This window comes from Chenopodium album, chromosome 5 (assembly GCF_948465745.1).
Source record: "Chenopodium album chromosome 5, dcCheAlbu1.1, whole genome shotgun sequence".
In the NCBI taxonomy this organism is placed as follows: domain Eukaryota; kingdom Viridiplantae; phylum Streptophyta; class Magnoliopsida; order Caryophyllales; family Amaranthaceae; genus Chenopodium; species Chenopodium album.
The window spans coordinates 12,809,635-12,832,955 of NC_137838.1; the positions used below are offsets into that span (position 1 = coordinate 12,809,635).

A 23,321-nucleotide genomic window follows, 5' to 3' on the forward strand; every position below is an offset into this window, starting at 1 on the left:
AACCAATAATTCCTTTTCTTCTCTTTACAAAAAGAGTCGGTCCACCAAAATTGGAGAAGCACAACAAACTAAAATGGTCTAATGGTAGGAGATTTGTAGTAGGTGAAAATATTTAAAAAATAATATAAAAAAAAAATCCATTTTAATTTAAAAATACCAAAAAAAGAAAAAATAAATAAAATAAAAATATCTAATTACCTTTCAACCTCAAGCTCACACACTCACCCACTCTCTCTCTCCTCTTCCTATATTAACCCCTCAATCCCCTCTCCTCTTTCTTTGCCATTCTCCCTCCTTTCCCAGATTCAATCTCTTGATCTTCCCACCAACCTCAAACATGAAGGTTATTGACAAGATCAAAGCTTCAGAATCATCCAATCAAACCCTTTTCTCCTTTGAATTCTTTCCCCCTAAAACCGAAGATGGTGTTGAAAATCTCTTCGAAAGAATGGAGAGAATGGTCTCACATTCCCCTTCTTTCTGCGACATTACTTGGGGTGCTGGTGGATCTACTGCTGATCTCACCTTAGAAATCGCTAATCGTATGCAAAACATCGTTTGTGTTGAGACTATGATGCATCTTACTTGCACTAACATGCCTGTTGAGAAGATTGATCATGCTCTTGATACTATTAAGTCTAATGGGTTGCAAAATGTTCTTGCTCTTCGTGGTGATCCGCCTCATGGCCAGGATAAGTTTGTTCAGGTCGAAGGCGGGTTCGCCTGCGCCCTTGATCTTGTAAGTTGTATACTGTTATTTGTGCATTTCATTTGAATTTAAGGGTTTTTGTTTTTGGGTTAGATCTGATTGTTTGATTGTGTTGTTGGTTTCAGGTTAATCATATGAGGAAGAAATATGGGGATTACTTTGGGATTACTGTTGCTGGGTACCCAGGTGAGCTGAGATTATTCCATTGTTTAGCTTAATTTTGTATTATTTTTATACAATTTTGGATTGTGAGAATGTGTTTTTGATTATTTTAATTTGTGCAAGTGTTTGGTAAACCATTAATGTTATTATTATTATTATTATTATGAATTAGCTCATTTGTTTGGATTTTTGCTTTAAATAGCTGATCAAAAGTGATAATTGTGTGTTTTGTTTATTTATTCTTTTATAGCATATTCAAGATCTTACTATAGTTCAATGATGTGCTATTATCATAATTCCCCTCAAAAAAATAAAATAAAAATGTGCTATTATCATAAAACAAATATTATAATGTGTTACACCTATTAAATTATAGATTGTGTAGTTAATTTTTATATTAGGGGTTTAATCTGTATTTTATCAATCACTCTTATATTCCCTGTTGGAAATATGTGAAAAATATTGAACTATTGTTTAGTAGTGAAATATGATAATATTTCTTTTAGTGTTTAGTAGGATAGTTTAAGATTATAGTAAGAAATTTCACAATTGTAATTGTCCCATGTATTAAAACTGTGGATTGCATATAAATTTAAAGGGTAAAAATTAATCAAGTGATTTCATGGTTTTTGTTGTTTTGTTTTGATGTAGCAAATTCTTTGTGATTATATATTTTTTTTTTTGGTTTTCAAAAGTGGTAGTGTTGGTTTGTCTCATAGTTTAATTTTTTAACTTGATGTCTTTTTTTGAATAATTTAGAGGCACACCCTGATGCTATTAGTGAGAATGGTTTGGCAACTCCAGAAGCATATGCTAGTGATCTGGCTTACTTGAAGAAAAAGGTAATTTCTCCCTTTTTTTTTTTTACCTCAATGATAAGGTCTTAAGTTTGGTTTACGTGGATAAACACAATGCATTAATTTTATTGTGAGTGATCTTGTTCTGCGATTATGCTTGTGCTTACACTGGTTTTCTGCAAATGGTTTAGGTTGATGCTGGTGCTGATCTTATCGTCACACAGTTGTTTTATGACACTGATATCTTTCTGAAGTTTGTTAATGACTGCCGTCAAATTGGAATCAATTGCCCAATTGTTCCTGGCATTATGCCCATTAATAACTACAGAGGATTTATAAGAATGACTGGTTTCTGTAAAACCAAGGTATAGGATTTTTTATTACTCTGTGTTAGATACAGATGATGTAATTTCTATTTGACGTTTTGATATGATTCTGGAAGTTGAAATTTCTATTACTTTTTATTCTGACTGTTACTTCATGCTCTGAACTAATTTGCATGATTTTGGCTGGAATAACATTGTAGATTCCTCAAGAGATCACTGATGCATTGGAGCCCATCAAGGACAACGACGAAGCAGTGAAAGCCTATGGTATTCATCTTGGAACTGAAATGTGCAAGAAGATTTTGGCTAGTGGAATCAAACAGCTGCATCTGTATACCTTGAATATGGACAAGTCTGCTCTAGGAATATTGCTGGTAGCTTCTCACATCCTACTCCTTGTAAATATGTAATGGATTGTTAACTTGTGATATGTTGATTTATATTATATAATACAACTGCTGCAGAATCTTGGATTGATTGAGGAGTCCAAAATTCAAAGGCCATTACCTTGGAAAAGGCCAGCTAATGTTAATCGCACTAAGGAAGATGTCCGGCCCATTTTTTGGTATGTGCAATGCTTTATATTGTGAAATTATCTTGAAAGGGTACCTATTTTTAATGAAAATTAGATTTTCCATCAGTAAATCTATATCTGATGATATTATGATATTGATTTGTTTGGTATTCTTGCTGATTGGATACAGGGCTAACCGTCCAAAAAGCTACATTACCCGTACTAAGGGATGGGATCAATACCCACAAGGGCGATGGGGTGATGCTCGTAATGCTTCTTATGGAGCATTAAGTGACCATCAGGTAGCTTGATAAGCCTTCCTCTGCATTTTTAAATTAGCATACACGAGTATATTTGAATATGTCTCTATTGAGTAAGCTCACATGAGTGGTATAAAATAATCTCATGTTCTAAGCTGGGGGAATACTCCCTCCGCTGACAACTTTATCATTTCCTGGTTACTAAAGTAAAAAGGGGGACTGTAACTATAATTTACTTTTCGTAACTATTATAGAAGTCATGTACTATTATTTGTTGAGGATGGAGTGTGGACAAAATTGTAATACGGGCCTTAACCTATCACTAGCCATATAAAATATCCATTCTGCGGGACACAGAATATGTGTAGCCAGACTAGCCACTATTTTCTTTAAAACACCCTTCCATTGTATGAAAGTGTCAGGAATGAATACGTATCCTCTTACATTAAGGTCTTCCACCAAGAAGCCTTCACTTCGATTTGCCAGATGGCCAAGCTCATCTGTTGAGATGTAATATTAACATATTTTCTGTTCTATGTTCAGATTGCCTTCTGTTTGTCTATGCTTACTCGAATTGTTTACTAGATCATGTTGAATATAAGCACTTTTGCCAATCAAATTCATGATCTTGCTGTGTAAGTTCTAGATAATATTCGCGATGTAACTGAATAGAGTTACACTCATAAGAAAAGTTAATTATTGACTGTTGCTTGAATGCTTGATGCTTGCTGTTTTATCACTGCCTGCATAATTCGTCCTTGGAAGTTGTAGTTATTTTCTGATTCCTTAATTATGTGGTGACCAGATTATATCTGCAGTTAATTCTTCATTTAGTTTTATATTCTTGTATGTGCTTTAGTAACATGTAATAGTTTCTTTGTGATTGCTTCCTCTTGAACTTGTCTTATCATGAAATTGAATATCGGCACCTCCACTTAACTATCATAAAATTTTTGCTGCAGTTGAGACTATGAGATGTCTCTCCAAACATGTCTTTTATGTTTGCTACTTAAATCATTGGCCACATTATGCTTCTCTGATTTCATTGACAGTTTATGAGGCCACGTTCACGTGATAAGAAGCTGCAAGAAGAATGGGCTGTTCCACTCCAAAGCGTTGAAGATATATACGAGGTTAGACTTCTATGACTGCCGACTTACTGAAAAAATAGGTGGAATGCCGATTAACATTTTTATGGGGCCTGATGTTTTCTTTGTTATTTCAGATATTCAAGAACTTTTGCCTTGGTAAGCTGAAAAGCAATCCTTGGTCTGAAATAGATGGTCTTCAGCCAGAAACTAAGATCATAGATGAACAATTGAGCAACATTAATAAGAAGGGCTTCCTCACTATCAACAGCCAACCTGCTGTTAATGGAGAAAGATCAGACTCCCCCACTGTTGGTAAGTTTCTAAATACCTGCAGATGTGCCCTTTTAGTGGGAACCCTTCTGTAATTTTATGCTCAACTCTGTCAAATTCCCAGAAGTAATTTGTCGACTGATGATTTTTTTTTTACTAATTAGCTGTTTGATCAGTATGAATTTCATCTGCAATATTGTTTTGATGGATAGTAAATATTTAAAGAAAATATACTTGCAGCAGTCTATCCGTGTATAGCTTGCTGGCTCATGTCTATTGGTGATTCACTGTTTCTTAATCTAATTTTGTTTTCTTTGATCTGATCTAGACTTGAGGTCAATATTAGCGTATTAGTATTGTAGATTTGTAGCCTTGTCATCTGCTTTTCATGTGCTGCCTTCTCCTGGCATGTTGTTGCTGTTACTGAGGAATGTACCAATAGACTATAATGTCTGTTTCTCGGCTATATAAAGATATTTCCTCGTACTCTTTAGACTACTTTGTTGACCGGAACTAAGATTGAGGATCATAGTGCTTGATTGATATGGCAATATTTTTTATAATTTCCAATTCGACCTTCATTGTTTTCCTCTGTAATTGACTGCCATTTACTACCTATTTTTCCATCATACATGAATCTTTGCTTTGTTTGATTTCTCGCGTTTAATTTGCTACATTGCTAAGATAAAATGCCTAAAATAAACGATCATTTTCTGTAGGATGGGGTGGGCCTGGTGGATATGTATACCAGAAGGCTTACGTGGAATTCTTTTGCTCAAGGGAGAAGTTGAATGCGCTTGTTGAAAAATGCAAAGGCCTCACACATATAACCTACATGTCGGTGAACAAAGGAGGAGATTGGATCTCAAATGTCGGTCAAACTGATGTGAATGCAGTGACATGGGGTGCATTCCCTGCTAAGGAGATTATACAACCAACCGTTGTGGATCCTGCTAGCTTTATGATCTGGAAAGACGAGGCATTTGAAATCTGGTCAAGATCATGGGCTCAATTGTATCCTGAGGGCGACTCATCCAAGAAATTGCTTGAAGAGGTTTGTGCCTTTGGACATTTCTTCCCCTTGTTAAGTTAGCTTCTATTTCTAAATGACTACACTTTGCTGTAGATATTGCATCACTTTGGTCTAACTATTTGTTACTTATACAGGTGCAAAACAGCTACTACTTGGTCAGCTTGGTCGACAATGATTACGTCACTGGTGATCTGTTTTCTGTTTTCGCTACTCTTTGAGATAAGAGTGTTACTTCTACATTATTTCTCTATTTGCTTAATATTGTATCCAATTGGGCATGAACTTTGTCCATCCCCAGTGTTGCCATTAGATTTAGTTGAGCTTGTAATACCATAATCTTGTGGGATTTTGCGATCTCCCAAGCCTCCCAATGCAAATTGCATGGTGAGTTTCATCTACTTATTGCGCCTTTTTTACCATTTGATTTGAAATATGTAAGCATTTGCCTCTGGTTCTGCAATATTAATCGTTTACCTGGGTAATCTCGCAAGAAATTGAATAGGCTGATGTCGTGAGCAATATCGATGAAATGTACTGTACAACCTATTGTACTATAAGTTTAAGCATCAACTATTTAATAGCTTTTCAAGGAAGGTTGCATTTAAGAATTCATCAAGATAGCAAATTTGTTTTTTCCAGTTTCCAGTCTTCAATTCTGCTTTCATGGTTATGCTTGAATTCCAGTATCGAACTCATAAATATAAAATGTGACCAAACTAGTTGATGTATAAGCAGGTATGTCTATTAACTGAATCTATCGTGGATTATAGGATTGGTTGAAGTTGCTCGTTCTCATCAATCGTACAGTGTATTAAGAATACTGATGACTAATATCTTAAACAGATTCCTTCAATGGACTCCTAACCAAATGTGACCTACTTAAGTGAAATGGATGGAGTATTGATAATTAAAACCTATTAAATGGATAAAATTGTCCATAAAATAAGTAAAGATCGATATAGGAGTAACATGTAAGCAATATAATCTTACTCCTAAAGCAACTCAAGAATGCTTTTTCATTGGGGCTTTCTGTGACCACTTGAAAGTTGTCAAATACTTCAGGGCGTTTTTTTTTTTTTTTTTTTCTGTACAAAATCATGCTTAAGAAGCAAACACGGGCAGCGACAATATCATGCACCGCCTTTTGGTTTATAAATACGCAGAATACTCTTGTAGTAAATCTTCATCAAAGAAATGCAAGGATTAAATTTCGCAAACGTATATAAATCTGTACAGTGTACATTACAAATAGAATTAGTGTCCTAAAATGGCACAACTCATTTTGATTTGGAAAGTAATCGCCCAACAGTTACAAGTACTGAATTATGCAAAATTTTGTCACGGTTAATGAACAAAATTGAAAGAATAGGATAAAAACATCAGCCGGGTGTAGCTTTCATTAAGATATATTTGCATCTTTTAGGGATTTGGAAACCACAGGACCTGCAGAAGTCCTCATGTAATGCCCATCAAGCATTGCAATACAAGCAGCATCAGTCTTGAGATGGGGCTGAACTAATTCCCAGATCTTTTTCTTCTGAATCTGAATTTTACCCCCCAAAAAAAAAAAAGACTTAAGGAATACAGCAGCATAGTTTAAATTTCACCCAAATGGGTTTAATTTACTTCATTAATCATTACTCTCTACACCTAAAACATTACATAGCCACCTAAGAAAGCCTACTTCAGGTTCCTCACTTCCTCTCTCTTTTTAATCTTAAAAAGGTGTACATGAGTAACAAAATAAAGTTCACTCCCAGGCCACAAATACAAGGTTACCACACAGACAGACTGAAAGCAGCAAAACAACCAACAAACATACATTTCTTTATGCACATAATATTTTGCACAAAGTACCAACAAGCATACATTTCTTTTCTTTACACACATAATATTTTGCACAAAGTACCAACAAGCATCATTTCTTTACTATACAAACAAAAACACAAATTGAGAGAAGAGACTACGCTTCCCTATATTAAAGATCTACAATGACCCAGTTTGCTACTTTACTGTGCCCGCATTGTCCGGTAAAGATGTCTTTTGGTTAAATTATTAATAAGTTCCTCTGCCAGTAGGCCAGTATTCATTAAATTGTAGGATCAACTAAAGCGATGGTGGCTGTAGTCCTGTAGCCATCAAGACTCTGTTTGACCAAGGATTTCTTACGACAGAGAATGCCTTTCAATGCACGATTTTTTCAGGTAGGAAAAATAAATATTATTAAAATGACATGAAAGAAGTTGTAATCAGAGGACATCAGGACAGGGTGCCCCCTAGGATGAACAAGGTACTATTAGAAAAACAGTTAAGCCATCCAAAAAGCCAGCAGAATTAAGGCAAGGACAATATAAAAAATTGCATTCGACACCAATAATGGTAATTGTAAGACGGACCACAGCCCTTCTGAATATCTTCTTTGTAATATGAAGATGGCAAGTAATGCAATGCAGTGATGGGGGTAGAGCCAAGGTAGGATGGAGATAGAACCACTCTAGAGGATTTTTATAGCTATTAAGATTAATACTTTCAATTATAAGAAGGTCCAAAACTTTTTGTACAGCTACATTCACTGCTTACTTGAAACTGAAATATTAGGTAAAACATGAACCACGGTAGAGTCCCAAATGTAGTCACTACTCACTTCATCTTCAATCCCAGAATTGAAGCACACATACACACACTAGTATTGTATTTCCTTTCTAATTTCTATTTCAAAAGTAACGAATTCAAAAGATACTATTAGTACCAAAATGTCCAGCACTGCTAGGATGTATATAACATACTTCGTATTCCTCTAAAGTTTAAATCTCTAACTCAAGCACCTGGCCTAGCTTTTAATATTGCTAGGATAGGTATTAAACTTCAGTAAAAAAAGATGATTAGCTGAAAATTAAGCAGAAACTTCATACCTGATTAGCAGTGGCAGCAGCAGTTTGATTTTCCTTTTCCTCTTCTGAGCCAAACCAGATTCTTTCACCAGGAACTGAATCCTCGGGAGGTACAAGGAGTTCTACATTCTCATGTGACGCATCAGAAGCAGCCATAAGCATACCATTCGACTTGATGCCACGCATGTTTCTTGGTTTTAGATTGGCAAGTACAAGCACCTTTTTGTCCTGCATTTTTGCAAATATTAAACCTTTGAAGCCTGGGAAGGTTACAGACGCTCAATATACAGTAAAGACCTTAAAACAAGCAGGAAAAGCATGAGAGGCATATCACACTATTCAGAAAACTATAATAGAAAAAAATTAATTAGTCAAGCAGAAAACATTCCAACAGTTGAATAATTTCTTTCTTGGTAAATGCACTAAATAGCATTCAAAAGAAGTATGCTCCTTATGCTGAAGCAAACAAATGCATAGCATGATTAGAAGCCATATAAGCAACGCTGCAAGATCATCCCCATCATTCTCAAAATAATGACATCTCTCTCAACATTGAGGCGATGATAACAAAGGCTGAACTCCTCCCCCCTTGATTTGATAACAAAGGCTGAACTCTTCACCTCCTCACCGCTTGGTAACAATGTTAGCCTCCACCAATGAAGAAGGAAATAATTCAACCCAAACATGAGACATATAACATGTAGGTTATATGTCTCATGTTTTCTTGCAGCTACTGTAACCTCTCAGGAATGTCAACAACTGAATCTTCAATGCATTGCTAGTACATCCAAGAAATCTAAATTGGCTAGTTGTAAATAGTACCAAGTTTTTTGAAATAAATGATCATCTTAAACGTATACTCTTATGGTATGTTTAGATTGAAGGAAATGGAGGGAAAGGTAGGGAAGGGAAATGGAGAGATGTGATATCTTTCATTTGGATAACAAATGAGGAAGGGAATTGGAGGGGAGAGCAATGGAGGGATTAAATTGTAGGAAAATGATCCCTCCAATGGAGAGATTTGGAAGGAAAACTTACCATTCTTCCCTCTCCTCCTCTTCTCCTCCCTCCTCTTCTTTTCTTTCCTCTTTCTTTATCCAAACTCACTGCTGAGGTCTGTTCTGTTCAACAAATTTTTATCTAAACTTATACTTGTACATCCATATTTTGTCTAGAATAAGTCGAAAACTGTCGAGCAGAGAATAACACCTTAAGAACAAAGGCGCAAAGTGAGCCCCTTCATTTCCAATTAAACAATCAACAATGCATCAATAACAGTCATAGCTCTACCTTATCTTCTATTTCATCTCTACTAGAACAATCAAAAACACATAATACTACATTACAACTCACTACTTATAATTCCAACAATAATCCTGATGCCAACAAGCTTAGATACCGGATTAAATCCCGTCTACATCATTTAATCTTTACACCACTCTCTAGTCTCTACACACAAAAACAATCCAACATAATTACAATTAACAACCAACTAAAAGCAATCAACAAAAACAAAACACAAATAATCCACACTACACCACAAATCAATCCATAACCCCAAAACACAAGAAAAAAAACCTCAATTTCAACAATGGCGAAACAAGAAATGATATACCTGAATTTGATCAATAGGAACATATTTAACAAGCCCACTACAAATAGTCCTAGGCTCATCTTCCCCAACATCAACTTCCTCCACATACAATGAATCAGCATCAGGATGCTGCCACGCCTTCACCACCTTCCCAACCCTTATATCCAACAAATTCGCCGCCTCTTTCACGGCCCCCATGTCCGGAACAGGGGGCTCCGATTGAGGGGGAGAACCCGATTCGACAACGGTCGAAGCAGAAGTTGAAGCATCTGATGAAGTGCAAAGGAAGCGGAAATGGTGGGGTGGAGTAGAAGGGGATGGAGTGAAGGGGAGGTGAGAGATTGAGGAGAGAGAAGGGAATGTGGAGGTGGGTTTGGTGTTGAGAGAAGGGAGGAGAGAGAATGGGAGGAAGCGAGGAGGGATGAAGGTATGGTGGTTATGGCGGTAGAAGAGAATTGTTCCTCTTGCTTTCAATAGATGGTTTGCATTTGCTGCTGCCATTTTTTCTTGTTTGATTGATTTGGTTGTGTTTTGGTATTCTGGTAGAGTGTGTAATCTTTTCTTTTGTATGTCTATATTTTTATTTTTATCCGACAAAGAAAGGGGTATGGTGGTTTTGGGGGTTTGTCAACATAAAGCATCCTTGCGGACGATATAGGAAAAGAAAAGGATTAAAGGAGAAAAGCAGAAAACCCATGATGAAAATCTTGAGATCTGTTGTGTTTGGTTCGGAAATGTGTGGAGAATGGCTCAAGGCGAAATCATGTTGGAAAATATGATGTTCGCCCAAGCTTAGAGGAGTATGAGGGATCAAAGTGCTTGTCCTAGAAGTTCGCTCAGATCTAAGTAGAGTTTGTGTGGAAATACAAGTTAATATCTTATAATTCGTATTAACAAAACTTGTTTATATCAAGGGTAATTTTGTAAATTTAGCAATCACACCCCCTTTCTCTCTCCTCTATCGCGATAGCACAACCAATACTTCCACCCGCCGCACCACCAGCCTACCACCGCATGACCACTAGCACCATCAGCTGACCACCTCTAATCATTAGAGCTACCATTCGACCGTTGCACCACCGCGAGCCCCACCTGCACGAGCAAATCTCTTTTCTCTAAGAGATTAGTATAGGCCCACTTTACATGAATTGCCATTAGGGTGTCTTTTGGCTGGGTGGCCGGTTTAGAGCCATGAAGGTGGTTGACTGTGGGTATGGGCGTAGAAGGGAAAGAGAGAGAGGAAATATTGACCATGGGAGTGAAGGATAGAGAAGGAAATAATGTCCATGAGAGGGGAGGAGAGAGATAATTTGGTGATATAAACAATTTTTGTTAATATAGGATATTAATGGGTTTTTCTTGAACGCGGAAGGGATCTCCATGAACTTCTGATCCCTGTTTTGATCGCTTCAATTTGTTAAGTGTCATGGAAGCTTCTTGCTTGTTTGTTTGATTAGTTTATATGGTTTGCATTATACATACTCATGTTAGTCATTGTATTATGGTAAGAAAAAGGAAGAGATACATATTGTTTTAGGGAGAGTGTCTCAAATGTATAGCCCAAACAACTAGGGTGTAATTGTGAGAGAGGGTTTATAATTTTATTAAGTCGGGAGCTTTAATGATGTAATTACTCTATAGTGGATTGGTGGGTTTTTCTCTCAATTTTTCGAGTTTTCCACGGTAAATCTATCATTGTATTCTTCATGCTTGGTTGTTATTTAATTGTCTTCATAAATTAATTCCTTAACACGCTGCTGGATTTGCTTTACGAAAATAGTGACGAAGTAAAAAGCTTGTTCATAAGTTTTGAGATGGCAAAAATTTAGTTAACAACTTTTAGCACCATGAGGTTAATTCCCTCAACAAAGAGAACAACCTTATTTCATTCTCACAACGCCATGATGCATAGTATTCACCACTCTTTATATCTCCCTCAACAATCAAGTTTCTTGCCCCAACAAAGAGAGTGCTCTTAATCCCTTCTCAAAATGTCATGGTTTCTCTCTTTTCCTTCTGTATTTCTATAAGAACTAGATTGCACTCGTACTAATGTTCATGAAATTAGAGCGAATAAACTCCCTCAGTTCACAATTCACATTTAGTGAAACATTACCTGGAATGGCAGGAACAGGGTAGGCATTGAACTTGAACCGAGCATGCTTCCACGTGAGCAACTTCGCTGCATGCCTGCATACTTATGTATCTGAAAAGCTTATGTCATATTCTGAACTAGAGAAAGATCAGGCCAGGTTCATGATTTATCCTTACTTATCAAACAAGGGCACAAGGCAAGAGATCACAGCAATTATCTGGAAGATTAAGATACTAAAGATATCACATAATAATATGATCTGCAGATTTTCCTTCAGTGTACAAGTAAAAGGGGGCAAAGCAAAGAGTGAAGCCCGAGGAAAGCGAAAGCAACTCAGGGAGGAAAAGGAGAGGATTTTTTGCACGTACAAGAAGAGCCAAGTACTCCTTAAAATGAGCTCCTTTTGCCATTTCCTATCAAATAAATATCAACTCTCAAAGTCCAAAGTCATCCAATTTGCAATACAAGCTGATGGAATGGTACTCAAAGAGTCAAAGGTACCCAAAAAACCAGAGGTGGCATACATTTCCACCAGTAAACTATAACATTAAAATGCTTCTTTGGAAACATGTATCAACAAGGAACAAAACAGCTGGGGAGTATGAAAGTCACTAAAAAAAAAAAGTAAATTCTGAAACACTAGTATACAGCCAGCATCCAGCTCCAATTAGTTTTGTGATGTTAATAATCATCACCTCTTGATACAACTTCTTTGCAAGTAGGACGAAGTAAGATTGTATGTTCGAATTGAGACACATAACTTCCCTTCACGTCACACAAAGGGGGGTATGGCTGCAAAAATGTAGGATTCTCATATAAGGTTTTCAACAAGATAGAACAGTACATAAGTATAATGAATGAAATTAAACGAGGAAAATAATATTTGATTAAAAATAGGTTATTTTGACTTTTACCACCTGCAAAAAAGCGAAAAATTTGCTTTTACCACCCCCATTAAAAAAAAGTTTTATTTTACTACCATATAAAATAATGAAAATTGGCTTTTACCACCCATCACCGCCAACTAACGGATTCCGTCCATAAATCCGTTAGTGGAGCCTACCATGTCCACGTGTCACCATATTATTGGGTAAAAAATTCGTTAGTTGGCGCCTTGGCGGTGATTGGTGGTAAAAGTCAATTTTTTTTTTTTTAATTTTTTATGTGGTGGTATAATAAAACCTTTTTTATGGAGGTGGTAAAAGCAATTAAGTGGTTTTTTGGAGGTGGTTAAAATAAATAATTCCTTAAAAATAACCACAAAAGATACAACGGATTTAGAGTAGGAAACAGCCAAAGTAGTTCTCTTCAATGAAGGAAAATCAACATGGTTATGGAAGATAAGACCATAGTGATGGATGGACATAGATTTAAACTTATTTCTGCTCATCGTATTCAATATATTGGTTTAGGTTCATAAATTTACTCAACCAAACCCACAATTGAAATTAGATTGGCTAGGTAAGCTTCAATCAAAACCAAGATACATGCATGATAAGACCATACGATTTAAGGGAAAGAAGTTGAAAATTATTCTACTTCTCAAAGTTGAATTACAGGGTCTTGTATGAATAACTCAACAAAACAAAGTTATATTAAAGTAAACATGAGCAGATTTGATCAAAATTATTTCTCGTGCTAGTTATAAATGTAACTTGAGGCTTCCACAAACTCCAAAGTTAACAGTATAAGTGTATAACACATACAGACTGCCAAACATGACGAGCAATATTTTTCAAAAACAATTGATAGTGTAAGCAGTTTGTTACCTGAACAATGCCAACATCACACAAATTCTTTAGTCCCATCAAGTATTTAGTCTCCCCAAGGCGGTCCAAATATCGCCTGCAGAAAGCTAGTGTAGAGAAGTTTTTATCAATTGTCGCCAATAGTTGCTTTGCTCTAGGTAGCCGTAATGGGACATGCCCAATATCAAAGTTCTTCATGTAGTGGCTGCACTCCAGATCTTCTCGGACATACCCTTTACCTGTATGCATCAGATTAGCAACCATTATGCTACTACCACTGATTATCTAGAATCTAGCCCAATTCCACCTCACAAGCTTATACCAAGTTCTCAAAAGCAAATGAATTACCTGTCGATCCAAATGTTTCAATAGCATAAAATTCACCCTCCTCCATCTTTGTCTGCTCACCACCCTTCACAATAGGGACAGACTTTCCAGCATGGATCTGATACTGGCCAATGCTATGTCCATTTAGGTTTCGAATGCTTTTAACTGCAAGTTAAGACATAACTTTCAAAACTAATGGAAAAAACACAATGTGGAAGGCCCCACAACTATATATACTTCTCAAGATTATTTCATAGAACATCAGAAAATCAAATGGTCACACAAAGGCTTCAGTCCATTTTTAAAAAAAAAAAAAAAAAAACGACTGAGATTACATATGACACAAAAATACAATGCAAAGTACTGTCACAATGTGTGAGCTAATCCAAGACCAGTTAAACTGACAATGGCTGAGCCATGAGACTATGGAGTCAACAACTACAGCAAAGAGTTTATCAACTTATTAAGAAACAAAGCAGCTAGGGAGAAGTAGAAACTAATCCCTCAGGTTTTATATAAATGACACACTAGCTTCCAGTCGGAGTGTTAGGAGATTTATATAGGGTGTATAGGTAGAGTGAATTATTGGAGAATTAAATATTAGAATGTGAGAGGAGAGAAATAATAAAGTATGTAATACTGGGGAGTCGGAATCCAAGAGAGAGATATAATTAGAAGTAGCAGAGTGTTTCCAATGGGAAGTATGTCCCTTGAAAAACAGAGATTTAAGAAAAGTGTTTTCACTTAAAAAAAAATGAAGGGAGCATCTTTTAAGATCCATTGTTGGTCACAGGCTCAAAGCTGTGAGCTGGCCCATTCAAAAAAAATAAAAAAATAATTCAAACTCTATATTGGCCTAAACAGAATGACAACATAAAGAAAAACCCACCTACAATGGGAGGGTAGCCAACTTGCTATTAATAAGAGCATAAGGAAAAAATACGCAGCAAGAGCAATAAAAGCCAAAGATTCACTTCAAACATGTACACCTCAATACTTCATCTCACCTTGATAAACTTTGCCATTAATTTCGACCTCATATGACTCCATTACTTCTTGGATAGCAGCCCCAATATCACAAAGACGTACATCAATTCCAGCTTCCTAGCATATAGCACAAACAATAGTTTGAAATTCCTTTTCATTCTCAAAAATGCTCACAAATATTAACTTTCTGTAAATATCTAATACATACTTCCTTCGTTTTATTAGTTGTTCCGTTTTAACTGTTGACAATATTCATCCACTTCACTTTGACCATCATTTGCTAATTATACATAATGAAAAACAAAGTTATATTTGATTTCTTTAGGTTCTTCTTGATATATATTTTCAAATATATACTTCCTTCATCCCTTTTTAGTTGACATGGTTTGACTGACACAAAGTTTCAGGCATATAAGTCAACTTAAGTCCCTCTGTCTCTCACACATTAGTTTTAGGCATAATTAGTTTTTACACTTTTATTTTTCAAGAGACCCTAGTATTACTTCAATACCTGTCTTTCCACTACCAAAAAGGCAAAATTAATTATGAATTGTTTTTAAACTTTAATGTTAGATTCCATTATTCTTTTTTTTTTTTTTTTTTTTTATGTGATTGATTCCATATGGGACTATCATATGGAAACGGAGGGAGTAATGCAGTTAGTGGGTTAGGGGGATCATTACTTTTGTTGGTGGGAGGGGAATTAATTTTAATTGTTTTCATGGAAGTTGGGAAAAAAGTGGGACCCTTAAAGTGTGAGAGAAATTATATAGAATTGATGGGACCATTCTTTTTTAGGAAAAGAAAAATAAACTAAATAAGGATGGCTATACAAGGAAACGTACCAACCATTTGGGACATAGGGAGTAATTTTTACAAATTTTATGATTAAACAAATAAAGATACTAAGGATCAAATTTGTTTGGTGTAAAATGTGCCAAAGACAAAAATGAAACAACTAAATAAAAATAGAAGTAAATAATATAAGATGTAGCATGTACCTTAATTCCTGTATTGGTTGCTTCACGTGTAGCCTCTAATAGTGGATCATACATGGGATTAAATGCTACGGTGAAAGCACAATCAACAATGTATCCTGTGTTACAAAAGTGAAAGGAGACGTCTTTATCATCCAACAAATATAATAGTCAAACCTGTGTTTCCACATTGACATTATCATATAACTAATATATAAAGCTAAACTTTTAGCTAGGTCACGAGACAGTGACACTTGGCGTTCTAACTTTTCGCCAAGCGCCATGTTTGATAGATTTAGATAGACTTCATAGGATAAAAAAAAATTAGTTTAGAATTTTATTATTTCAATTAAATTTGGATAGAGATTTAGGATAAAATTGTTAATTTACAGTTTTATTTTCGATAAAAGACCAATATTTCAGATGTAAAAATTGAATTATAATCTTATTCAAAAAATATTATAGATTATAATTCTAAAAAATAATTATACAACTTTATTTTAATATCATAATATTTTTTTGGAGCGAAAGAAATAGTTCAAAACATAAAACATCCAATTCTAATATACATACTAATCGGTTAAAATAATATACTTCACAATATAATACAATTTTATTACTATATAGACCTATATCGGACCGGGTCACAAAGGTTACGGCCAAGAAATGTTCAACCCTTACCCAATGTTTTGGGTTCGGTCAACCCAAAGTCCCAAAAAGCTTTGAACATTGTTTTAATTAAATTTATGTTTTTTTTTTTGCTAATTTTTAATTTTTTTTATGTCATTTCATGCCTATTAGATAACAAATCGTTACAAAAGCACATCAATCGCTAACTTATTTTGTATCAATATATTTTAAAATTTGACAAATAGATTTAAAATGTATCTTAAATATTACACAGTAATAAACAACCCGGGTATCGTACGGGGCACAGAACTAGTATGAAATTAAAGATATCCAAGTAGAAATAGGATATTGAATAAGTATTACCATCGATATGAGTTCCAAAATCTAATTTCATCACATCATTCTCCCCTAGCACAGTTTTGTCTCCAGAATTTGGTGTCCAATGGGCAGCAACCCTAATGAGCAACATAATATATCATTATTTCTATAATTAACAATAAATGCTGACAACTGAAACTATGTTGCCTAAAATATTACCAATTCAAGGAGCAACCAGTAGGAAAGGCAATGCCAGCATGCAGTCCATTTTCAGATATTAATCTACGAACTGTATCTTCCAAAGTTTCACAAATGTCTGTCATCAACATCCCTGGCTTCACAATGCTTCTGATATATTTTCGAACCTAAACATATAAGAGTCCATTATAATTCTATAGAATACTCAGCATTTAAAGCCAAAATAATAAACCATATATTTTAGTCCTTAATGTAGGCTGAGAAACCTGGCGATGAACTTCAGCCGCTTGGCGAACTGAATTATAAATGGGCTTTTGAAGACGCTCTAACTCTCTCTTCTCTTCTGATGTTACCCTCCATAAGTTGCTACAACATAAATAAGTTAATTATTTGATATCAACCATGAGGCTGAAAGCAAGTGCAATGGAAATTACAGCATAATAGAGGAACACACTTGAATAATAGAAATCGTAGCAATAAAATAGATAAATAAACAAATTACAGAACAAGGGTAAAATTTACAGGCAACTCCAAAAGATGGCTAAACCATACCACCATCCTATCTCATTAAAGAAACTAATATCATCCTCGTGCTTCCCATGAAATTTCTACCCAGAGTGTCACAATGACAGCTTAGACATAGATAACCTTAGGCTGCAATAATATAGAAACCTTTCCATTACACTCTTAATTGGAAAAGTATAGATTGACACTTGGACTGAACATGGCATGGCCCCTCCCTTCCAAGCAAACAAAGAAAAAAGCAAAATGGAAGTTCTTTTCACACTGTGTTAAAACAATAAGTATCCTAGTCAAATCTTTGAAATTAGCACCTAATGGAAGCCTAAACAAGTGTTTGATACACTACAACAAGCAAGCTGTGCCACTAAAAAAACTACCAAGAAGATGGAGTTCAAAGATTTCTTCTAACACTAGGCTTGCTATTTTTTTTATTTTTTTTTGGTGTTTAGAGAGCCACAAGGGCAGGTGATGAGAAACGATCCCAGTATCACCTGGAATCGGGAGGGGAGCTCTAACCACTTGAGTTCCCCTCACTCTCACACTAGGCTTGATATGATAGTTCACTTTACTTGGTTACTTTCACTTCTAGTAAGTGGGTTCCAACAAGCCTATTTAGACTATAATGTCATTTTTTCCATAATCCTTTCTTTCCATCCCATAAATTTAACTCCTCATCGAGTTATAAAAGAAGAAATAAAGACTTTTCCTTATGTTGGAATGGTAGAGTTTATCTAGACTGCTAGTCATATTAAAGCTGAACAAAACATTATCTTATTGCTTCTCCAGGCTTTCTCAAAAGTCCAACCATCCACAATACTCCATATAGCATCTCAACAACAGTGCTTTTGGATTTCTCTTAGCCAATCTAAAGCACTGAAAGTCTAAAAGCAGAATTTGGTTCAAATTCTCAGTGAAAATTCTTCCTTTAATATGTCTGTGTCACTAATAGTATCTCTTAGCCATACAAAACCATTTCCAGAATATAACTTGCACCATCAAGGCATCAAAAACTTAATATCATCCTTAAGACTTGGCTGATATCAATATCATGCTTAGGTCTTAGCACCCTTTAAACTATGAGGAGCCAAACTATTACAAGTTAATTATGATAAAAATTACAAAATTTAAGCTAAACATATGGAGAATGTAGAATACCACAACACACAACACACAAAACACTGGAACACCAATCCAGCCACGATATATCATAGTATAATGAGGAGAAACTCAGTTTGAAGCAAACAAAATCCAAATGTGCACATTTAAAAGTTCAAGGAATTTATATCATCAAGTTGGTAAATCCCACATATTGCATATTGAATAGTGTACAAGCACTTCCTGGTAAAGTCCTTACTCATCTTTGTACTGCTGAATTTCACCCTCTGGAAACTCCCCGGATGAGAAAAGCTGAAGTACAGGAATGGATGGGGGATCTGTTTGCTGGGGTGCCTGGGCGGCTTCTTTCTTTTTCCTGAACATAATTGATAACAAGTCAGTCCTACAGTTGACATGCAGAAATTAGTAAAACGTTGCTGACCACTCACTTGCTTTTATTTTTCTTCTTCTTCTTCTTCGCAACTTCTGGCCAATGGGTAAATAAATACAGTTAATTTCATTCAAAATTATTTCAGCAAGCAAGTATTTAAACACAATATAACAGATAGAAATTCAGGAATGTTCAATGCCATGCATTCTTTGTTTAGCAAAAATTTAAGAAAGTATAGATTGTAAGCAGGGCAGGACTTAAGTACATTATCCTCCCAAACAAAAACGGAGTATGGAAGCAATGTAACAATACAACAAACCGATTACAAGGGGTACGAGTAGGACAGTAGATGAGACCTTTTGAGAACTGCTTTCAATTTAAACATATTTAAAGAGTTTACTCCCAATCATTGCACCTCAAATGAAACTTAAAACCTTGCGCAATGGCCCAAATCATCCTTCTGACTAATCTCATGATGGTGCAGTGATGCCCCATTGATCCAAACAACCCCCAGCTTAACAAAGGCCCTAAGGTAATTCATCCCACCTCCTTTTTCCTACACCACTCTTCAAAACCAAAATAATCAAAAGTCAATAGTTCACAACACTTCAAGAAAACCAAATTACCAAAACTGAAAATGATCAAATTTGCACAACGTTCTTAACAACTTTCACCACCAAAAATTCAAATTTGCCAGTCCCCTTGGAACATGAATTAAGAGTATGATTGCTTATAAAGTTCTTTACTTTACCCCTAGAAAACGGGTGTGGGCAAATCACTAATGGAACCCAGAGAGGTGTATTATACACAGCCTATATAGTACAGGCGATTGTCAACCACTCCACAACTTCGGAGGTAGCTCAACTAGTCGGCCTAGTCCAATTATTCTGTCATTCCCCTAAACTCTCCAAAACCAACATCCTTAAAATGATACAGCATGCTGCTTTACCCACCCACTCAACCTGTCTTTCATATGACATTACTGTTTAGTTTGATAATAACAAGACCACCCTTTTGATTATAGTAACCAAAAAAAGACCCCAGATTGGGAAAAAAAAAACCATTAACGCGTGAGTACCACATCCAAAGTTTCAATTCCAATGAGTAGGTTCTCAAAGGTCACAAATACAACCAAAGAAAAGCTGATGATGAAGGAATAAACAACTTATCACTAGCACACTTCATAATATATATCCTAATCCTCCCAAACTGGAGTCACCCAACTACAAAACAACATATCGGTAGACTGTAAGACCACCGTTTTGATACTCTTACTCCCTTACAATGTGGTTTCAATTCTTCAAAGCACATCCTCCAATCGTGTCAAAAAAAAACCTCCAATACCACCACTAAAACCCCAATATTTCTTAAAAAGCTGAGAACTTTAATGTGCATCAGTCCAAACTAATGAAACAAGCGACACATTGATATTAATACACAATTAAGGAACCCTAACAAAAGAACATTATAATTACAGCATTAAAAATATCATAATTAACATTGCAATAAATTCCCATTACCTCCTTTTTGTTCACCAGATGGTTCAGCACCATCATCATTATCATCATCTACAGCTTCAGAATTTTCCCCATTAACAATTTTAGGGTTTGAATTAACTTCATTACAATCATCAATAGTGGGTTTTTCCTTTTCTTCCACTGAAATATCCATGCCGGAATTCTCCTTCTCCATTATACAAAAACCTAAATTGGGGTTACAAAAACCCGTTAGAATCAACATTCAAGCAATCATTCAAATGCAAATCATCAAATCATATACTTCAATAATATGACATGGTCCAATTTTGTAATTAAAGTTGACATCTTTTTGGGTTTGTAAAGATATTGAGCTCAATCCAAAATACAGAAGAAATAGTAGAGAAAGAAAGAGAGAGAAACCTGATGAAAGAGAAAAAGGAAGAGTCTTGTTGTTGATGGTGAAGAGTGCAGCAGCGGCGTAGCTCAGAAAAGGGGGAAGATATAGGAGATGGAGTCGACGGGAAGAGAGAAGTGCTTTTTTTTTTTTGTCAAGTTTTTAACTTTCAAGGGTTTATGGTAGGATTGGTAGACAAAGACAAACTAGACTAGTGAAACTAATGTGGGCCGAAGTCGAAAGAGGTTCCGACCTGGTAGGACAACTGTACTTGGAGCTACGATTTGGTTTCTCGCCGATTAGACAAAATAAGTATGTCATCACATCATTCGTATACAAGTTATGATAAAAATTAAAAATAAGTTTAGATGCGCTAAAATTAGATGATACTCATATAAATTCATTTAGTGTATAAAGTAAGTTAACAAAATTATATACAAATCAAATTGAACCTAAGGCTAAATTTCATATAAACTCAAATTGAACCAAACAAAGCCTTAATTAATTGGTTAATTCATTGCCTTATTGTGTTTTGTTTGTGAACAATTTCAAGAATCAACAATATTATCACATTATCATCATTATGTAAGGATGTGTTTTGTTCATCTAAAAAGTGATCAAGTCTAATCAAATATAGATATAAGATGAATCTGGGTTAATTAATAAGTATTAAGTACATATAGGCTTTGTTCACTTCACCTTAAAAATAATTATATTAAGTAACATTTCAATAAAAATAAAAATCAATCATTTTTTAAGCAAATATAAAAAAGAATTAGGCCATGTTCACTTCACCTTAAAAAAAATATATTTAGTAAAAATAATTTAAGTTCTGTAAAAATAATTGTTGTTCAGTAAAAATAATTTTAATTCGGTAAAAATCAGTAACTATATAGAAGAAATATACCAGAGAATCAGTAAAAATAATTTTTATTCAGCAAAAATAAATTCAATTCAATAAAATTAATAATATTTCAGCAAAAATAATTTTAGTTCAGTAAAAATAATTTTAGTTCAGCAAAAATAAGGTGAAATGAATGGGGCCTTAGTATATGTAAGGTTTAGTCAATAAAAATTAATTAAGTTCAGTAAAAATAATTTAAGTTGATGCACAATAATTTTAGTTTAGTAAAAATGATTTCAATTTATCAATAATCTATAATCTATCTATTAACTATTACTAAAATAGAAGATGATGACATCATCACTACTCACGTGTCATTCTCTTAATAAAAATTTTCGCGCCTAAATGCAATGATGATGTCATTTTTTTTGTTTTTTGTTTTTTTTTTTTAGAGTTATCTTATGTAACATTTTTGAAATGTAAATATTAGAAGATTTTATCTTACAACTAAAACCTATCAATTTATTGTAGGAAATTGAAACAATTTTTAATAACACACTAATAATCGATCTCCTATATCGAACTATGAATTAGATGACGTCGAACAGATACTATATCATAGTTTTGATGAAAATAAAATATTTTAAATTACAAAATGTACATAATTCTCATTTATATTCATGTATAATAGCGATTTATTATTAAAATGTACAAATTAAAAATAGGTTTTATACAAACCGTGCATCGCACGGGTTCTAACCTAGTATCTATACTATATATTAAAAGGCGTTCATAAAATTGTTTTTTTTTTTTTAAAGGAAAGGCGTTCATAAAATTGTTTATGTGCACGTGTACCTATTCCCACATCATCATTCAATGAACCTCTACCATTATGCCACATCATCATTCAATGATCCAAATTAAAAAATGCATGCAAAGATATTTGAAACCAAACCTCTTTAATTGAAAACCATATGCATTACCATCTTACCTAGAATTGAATTATAATCTATTAATCCACAATTATGTATACTAAGGTGGCTAACGCACGCGTTGCGCGGCATAGCTAGTCTTGTTCGGAAAGCTTTTTTGTTTTTGGTTACATTAATAACATAATATATGTAAACAAAAATTTTTTAGAGGCAAAAATATCTGCATTAGAAGCAAAATTGTCCGCATATTTTTCTAAATATTTTTTTGTATAAACAACTAACATTAATAAAAGCCAATTTTTTTTAAAAAAAACAATTAACATTAATGGAGGCAAAATAAAAACTTGTACATATTAATAAGGGTAAACATGTAAATGCACATTTTGAAGGATATAATTAGCATACCTTATGCATATCTGCATGGTATTTTATATATCTATTTGCATAGTAATAATTATATATACTTTGTAAAATATGGAGAATGTAAAAAATGGAGAGTCTAAAAAATGCTTTAAACATTGAAATAAACACAATCAATTAATCAATTTTGGTGATTCAAAAGACAATTTTAAGGCTTTTGAATTCAATGGAGGTAAATAAGGAAATTAACATTTTTAAGGATATAAATGTCCATGCACTATTCATAAGAGTATTCTCCCACTTTTTATAGGTAGGGAAATACATACAGAACAAGTATTATAATGTAGAAAAAAAAAAAACAAATAAAAATCCAAAATG

General features: G+C 34.5%; 3 protein-coding genes across 5 annotated transcripts; 1 reads left to right on the forward strand and 2 right to left on the reverse strand.

Moving 5' to 3' along the window:
* Positions 1-242: 242 nt before the first annotated feature.
* Positions 243-5,630, forward strand: LOC145631929 (methylenetetrahydrofolate reductase (NADH) 2-like). Its single transcript, XM_081684160.1, has 11 exons — positions 243-739; positions 835-895; positions 1,631-1,713; positions 1,860-2,033; positions 2,195-2,368; positions 2,459-2,559; positions 2,699-2,810; positions 3,821-3,901; positions 3,994-4,171; positions 4,849-5,183; positions 5,297-5,630. Exons 1-11 carry the CDS (start codon positions 338-340, stop codon positions 5,378-5,380), a joined length of 1,785 nt encoding a protein of 594 aa, XP_081540286.1. The 5' UTR covers positions 243-337; the 3' UTR covers positions 5,381-5,630.
* A 702-nt stretch (positions 5,631-6,332) lies between these two features.
* On the reverse strand, positions 6,333-11,097 carry LOC145630469 (uncharacterized). 2 transcript variants are annotated; one of them, XM_081682727.1, is made up of 4 exons: positions 11,089-11,097; positions 9,669-10,153; positions 8,075-8,281; positions 6,333-6,705 (listed from the first exon to the last, which is right to left on the reverse strand). In XM_081682727.1, the coding sequence occupies exons 2-4, from the start codon at positions 10,146-10,148 to the stop codon at positions 6,562-6,564; spliced, it is 831 nt and encodes a 276-aa protein (XP_081538853.1). In that variant the 5' UTR covers positions 10,149-10,153; positions 11,089-11,097; the 3' UTR covers positions 6,333-6,561. The 2 variants fall into 2 exon arrangements, with proteins under 2 accessions (XP_081538853.1, XP_081538852.1); XM_081682726.1 differs by lacking the exon at positions 11,089-11,097 and having other exon boundaries at positions 9,669-10,240.
* Positions 11,098-12,235: 1,138 nt separating this feature from the next.
* On the reverse strand, positions 12,236-20,987 carry LOC145631930 (methionine aminopeptidase 2B-like). Of its 2 annotated transcripts, none has more exons than XM_081684163.1 (12): positions 20,834-20,987; positions 20,456-20,638; positions 18,994-19,027; positions 18,804-18,920; positions 17,194-17,293; positions 16,949-17,094; positions 16,775-16,866; positions 15,806-15,900; positions 14,825-14,921; positions 13,839-13,982; positions 13,512-13,729; positions 12,236-12,534 (listed from the first exon to the last, which is right to left on the reverse strand). In XM_081684163.1, the coding sequence occupies exons 2-12, from the start codon at positions 20,625-20,627 to the stop codon at positions 12,424-12,426; spliced, it is 1,326 nt and encodes a 441-aa protein (XP_081540289.1). In that variant the 5' UTR covers positions 20,628-20,638; positions 20,834-20,987; the 3' UTR covers positions 12,236-12,423. The 2 variants fall into 2 exon arrangements, with proteins under 2 accessions (XP_081540289.1, XP_081540287.1); XM_081684161.1 differs by having other exon boundaries at positions 18,994-19,030.
* Positions 20,988-23,321: the final 2,334 nt, after the last annotated feature.